This window comes from Paramormyrops kingsleyae, chromosome 20 (assembly GCF_048594095.1).
Source record: "Paramormyrops kingsleyae isolate MSU_618 chromosome 20, PKINGS_0.4, whole genome shotgun sequence".
NCBI classification, from domain to species: Eukaryota; Metazoa; Chordata; class Actinopteri; order Osteoglossiformes; family Mormyridae; genus Paramormyrops; species Paramormyrops kingsleyae.
The window spans coordinates 10686391-10691549 of NC_132816.1; the positions used below are offsets into that span (position 1 = coordinate 10686391).

The following is a 5159-nucleotide window of genomic DNA, read 5'->3' on the forward strand; positions in this document are numbered from 1 at the left end:
GCAGCCATTTGAGGGTAAAGAGACTGTCCGTCCACAGCCTCAAAGGTCAGTTAAATTTTCTGCCTTAACATTGAAGCAGACACCAGTTTAGATTAAAAGGTTACATTTGATCTAAATGAATGGGTATTGGAAATTGAAACGCCTGTTCAGGAGGAGGATAGTTGGACTAAGCAAACATTGAGAAAGGATAGTGGTAGGCCAGAATTCAACCAGTTTATCCAACCCCCAATTTGGCAAAGTCCTGCTGAGGTTCAACAGGCCTTTAGCTGAAGTTTTGGCAGCCGACTTCAAGCTAGCATGGAAGCATTAGGCCAAAAAATCAGAAATTGTCAAACAAAACGTGGATTAGACATTAGGGGGAACCCCAAGGCATTTTAAAATTTATTAAATTTCCATTTAAGTCATATTCCATAGACATGCTGGTATCATGACTTGTTCCAAGTGCCTCAGTCACTGAAGTTCCAGATATCTTCAAACATCTTTTGAGTCGGGGAAACCGCTTGACCTTTAACGTTACGGAAATTCCCAGCTGCAGGTGAACCCTGTCCATCTTTAGTTATAGACAAAGGCTCACTGCTAATGATCTTCATAGCACCTAGAGGAAGGAGTCACATTAGGGTTCAAATACACTGGTGCTGACAATCCTGTCCACCATGTACTCACTAGTTTTCAGGCCTGCTGGACATTTGGAGGAACAGCAGGAACAGGCATCATCTGCACCAAACAGCTCCTTCCACCTAAAGCCATAACAGACTAGGTCAAAGCAATCACCGCGTCTCCCCCCCCCCAGCCATCCACAATATACCCAGATTACCTTTGACCATCAAAGGTACAAGCCTTTGCACTAGGAGTTGCAACTGGTCCTCCAATGGCAGTTTCACAGTGCATGAAGAGCTTCTAGGAGAAGAGCAATGTATAGGTCCTTCTTCATTTGGAGTAGGAAATACATTTAAATAATCAGTTTTATAATAATCTCCAAAGGTAAACCATCTTAATGTCTTAAAATCCATAACATTCAGAAGGAGGGAAAAATAATTGCAAAGGGCACCTTTGCTCGTCACTAGGGCTGTACTCTTGTAATTGTACCCTTTTTAAGGTACAGAAATGGATTCTGAGGAACATTCTGAATGTACAAACAGCATTAATGGAGCAGAAATGTTCCTCAGAGTCCATTTATGTACAAATTACCTACAGCTAAGGGTACAATTGGCAGACCCTTAAGGGTACAGCCCCAGTGACAAGCAAGGGTACAATTTACCCTTTTTTCTGGAAACTATTATACACTAATTGTAATTAGGCGTAATTACAAATATGTTGTAATGCAAGATGCCACTGGTGTTATCACAAGGTATTTATGTCCTCATTTTCAAGGAGTTTGTATTTAATGACAGTTTAAGAAAGATGCTTAGACCATTTCATTCTAGTTACGCATTACCCAAGAAACAAAATTCAGCAAATTACAACACTTAATACCGTTTCATTAAAAACACCTTCTCAAATGTTGAAATTTTGTTGCGTGACAAGCCTTTTGCATGGGGAGAGGGAACCCCTCCCTCCAATAAATGTTAATGACAGTTGCAAATGTGCATGCAGACTTGAGGTATCAAATATTTCCCCCACTTCAAATAGAGAACGACCCTTACATGAGAATTTGCATGCAGATGCAAAGTAACAAAACGGTTTGACATAACTAACCTGTGTCACTTGAGTTCTCGTCTCTGGAAAAACGAATGCCCAAATTTTGAACCTGATTTTATTTTGCCTTGCATCAGGGACAAATTTAGACTGAGGGTTCTTCACGCTATCCAGCATGCATCTAAAAGCAACAGAAGGGAGTTACCTCAAACAGTGACAGAATGCAACATGCCAAGGGAGTCCAGCTTACCCATAATTGTCGATTACTGCGAAGCGTGGTGTTGACGTAGGGTTGGCGGACTTGGTGACATAACACTTGTTGACGTAGACTCGCTCATTCCTGGTCTTCTGGGGAACTTTAACCTCGAAGTTCATCGGTTGGCCAAGCAGGTAGACGTCATTCTTCATCCAGTCATCTAGGGTATTTGGAAGTTATTCCAAGGATTCCCCCTTCCCCCCCCCCAGTCTGAAATATCAACTAAGCTTACCATTTAAGGAAGTGAGCGTGATGCCAGATGGCATATTAAGGGACTTGAACTCAGTGGTTCCTTTAGGACAGGTACGGTAACCAGCCTTGTAAGAGTTGAAAAACCTGAACAGAGGGCAGGAGTTAGGGGGAAGGGGAGGAATACTCCCAAAACGCTCCACACTACACTCACCTGTAGTATATACACTGAAGGGGAATTCTGAACGGCAAAGCCCTCACAACTGGTCCAGAGAACGCAGGAGCATAAGAGAGGGTATTTGAGTATTCCATGCGGTCGTTAAAGGACTAAAGGAATCACAAGACATCAGACCAGCACACAAATATGCTTCAACATTAAGGCCTACTGATAGGGAAGACACTTACCTTCCTCATTGTTTTGCAACTCCCAAGACTATAATCAAAGTAGAAGTGCAGAGGAGTGACCTTGTTGACCTGGCATGTCCCAAGAGAAAGGTCCTGCTGTGCGTTGGGCAAACCAAACAGCTCTCTTAGGACCCGGACAACTATCCTTCCAGCTCGACACTGGACTTCCACCATTTTTTGAGTGGTTGGAGTTGGCAGCGGTGGGGGACGCAAGATATTCTTCACCATGTCTGGCAACAGCCTGCTACCTAGTGCCGGCTTGAAAACATCTATCGGCAACACCATTGAACCCACAGCTGGCATGGAGACAGGAAGATTCAGGGGTGACCATCTGACTGATGTTCTCTCACGTGCAAAATCCTGCCTCCCTTTCTCACGCGCAAAATCCTGCCTCCCTTTCTCACGCGCAAAATCCTGCCTCCCTTTCTCACGCGCAAAATCCTGCTTCCCACTCTCACGCGCAAAATCCTGCTTCCCACTCTCACGCGCAAAATCCTGCCTCCCTTTCTCACGCGCAAAATCCTGCCTCCCTTTCTCACGCGCAAAATCCTGCCTCCCTTTCTCACGCGCAAAATCCTGCCTCCCACTCTCACGCGCAAAATCCTGCTTCCCACTCTCACGCGCAAAATCCTGCTTCCCACTCTCACGCGCAAAATCCTGCTTCCCACTCTCACGCGCAAAATCCTGCTTCCCACTCTCACGCGCAAAACCCTGCCGGTCACTCTCACGTGCAAAACCCTGCCGGTCACTCTCACGTGCAAAACCTTGCTGGTCACTCTGCATCATCATGAAATTCTTCCAGTCATCACTATGATTTCTGCTTACAGAGTCATCGTCAGAGAAAAGTGCATACACATACGGGGATAGATTTAACGCACAGACATTAAAACAGAATGCTAAAAAAACAACGAGCATCAGAAACTCTCTCATTCCCCTTAGCATAGTGACACTACTTCACAACACACCCACCCCTACAAGCAGCCAGACTCACTAGCCAAACATTCATAGATATGTGTGCCTGTTGATTCCTGTGCTCTTAATGATTACAAACACCTGCTGCAGACTCCAATCAACCATGCAAGCTAAGCTGCAAGAGTACTTAGTTAATGCTTTTGTTTTTGTCTGCAGTCACAACAGTATTCTTGTTTTTATCTATTCATTAACATTTTTTCCCCTTGTCTTTTTCACTAGACATTTCACCATACAAATAAGTCAATTTTTGAGGTAATAAAATAATTAAAATGACTGCAATCTCTGAGCAATTAATGAGTAATTAGTAGTTTTCCAGAACTGAGTGCTGCATTAATCTTAATTATGATTAATAACAATTTATAAAGACTGGTGAATGAGTTCAAAGGAATTAAGGCAAGTTGATTTACATGTCAGTGAAATGCACAAGTTAATAATGTTTTAATGACTTGCACCTTTGCAGTAAAGCTTTTAAACATAAGAATGACTCTGATTAGAGGAAGAATTATTTTTGGATACCATGTTTTACTTAAATGCACGCTAGAAATTTCTTTTGGTCTCAGTTTAACCTTTCACGTATCAGCTGATCTAAACCTGAAATAATTATAGTGTAATTATAATTTAATTAACCAATTGGGAACCACACCAAATCATACAGCTTCAGTGAATAAACAAAGAAAAAAATAAAATTCACCTTGCTGTTTATGTTATTTGCACACTTAAATCCATTCAGTTTAATATTTATTAGTATAACTGCCTGACTTTTCAAAATGTCTTACATTTAAGTAGACCTGCTATTTGAATTTTGTTTGTAGTGTCCTTAACACGTACTGAACCATTTCATGTGCACTGCAAGGTATTCCTGCTGTAGCGCACTGCAGGATCCCCATTAAGCAGCTGCGTTATAACCAGGGATGGACGTAACAGGTACGCAAGTACGCAACTTTAAAAACGATTCGTGCGATAATCGATTGTTTGTAAAAGCGCAAATGCGAACTTATTTTATGTGCATTTGAGCTGATATGAAGACTAAATATAATGCATTTTAACCTGTATACCGCAAATAAAGTAGAGCTAGCATGTAATGATTAAAATGCATTATATTTTGTTTTCATATCAGCGCAAATGCACATAAAATAAATACGCATTTACTCTGTTACCACAATCGATTATCGCACATATCGTTTATAAAGGTGCGTACTTGCGTACCAGTTATGTCCATCCCTGGTTAAAACATTTACAGGTAACACTTTACTTGAGGGGGCGCAAGTAACTAACGATGGAGCGTCGAGCTGCCCCCGATCTGGGCGTTTTGTCGGCGATCTACAACTGTTAGCAAACGGCAAATCTGGGCTAAAATCGTATACCGCAAACTTAGCTTTAGTAACTCATCATTAACTACTAAAGAACAAATATCATGAACAAATATAGCAACCGCATGAAATACATAAACTGTTATAACTGACTAATACTGAACAAATATGGGAGCAGCATGTAACACACTTAGTTTTGGATTACTGCATTAAGTCAGAGTGTAATATTGTACTGTGCCCTCTCTGGTAAAGTGTTAGCGATTTACACTTTCTGATTGTGTTTGTGTTTTCAGTCTTTATTGCTTAATGCACGTCGTCTTGAGAAGCTTGAAGTTCTCTAGTCTAACGTATTTATCACGGATTAACTGTGCAAGGTGCTGCAATAGAATTAA

At 41.6% G+C, this 5159-nt stretch overlaps 1 protein-coding gene across 2 annotated transcripts; it reads right to left on the reverse strand.

The window, feature by feature from the left end:
• Positions 1 to 341: 341 nt before the first annotated feature.
• zp3c (zona pellucida glycoprotein 3c) lies at positions 342 to 3733 on the reverse strand. Of its 2 annotated transcripts, XM_072703912.1 has the most exons (8): positions 2486 to 3733; positions 2295 to 2407; positions 2124 to 2227; positions 1886 to 2051; positions 1696 to 1816; positions 815 to 897; positions 664 to 737; positions 342 to 595 (listed from the first exon to the last, which is right to left on the reverse strand). In XM_072703912.1, the coding sequence occupies exons 1-8, from the start codon at positions 3425 to 3427 to the stop codon at positions 447 to 449; spliced, it is 1752 nt and encodes a 583-aa protein (XP_072560013.1). In that variant the 5' UTR covers positions 3428 to 3733; the 3' UTR covers positions 342 to 446. The 2 variants fall into 2 exon arrangements, 1 of the variants encoding a protein (XP_072560013.1); XR_011984454.1 differs by lacking the exon at positions 342 to 595 and having other exon boundaries at positions 815 to 925; positions 2486 to 3725.
• Between the last annotated feature and the right edge of the window lie 1426 nt (positions 3734 to 5159).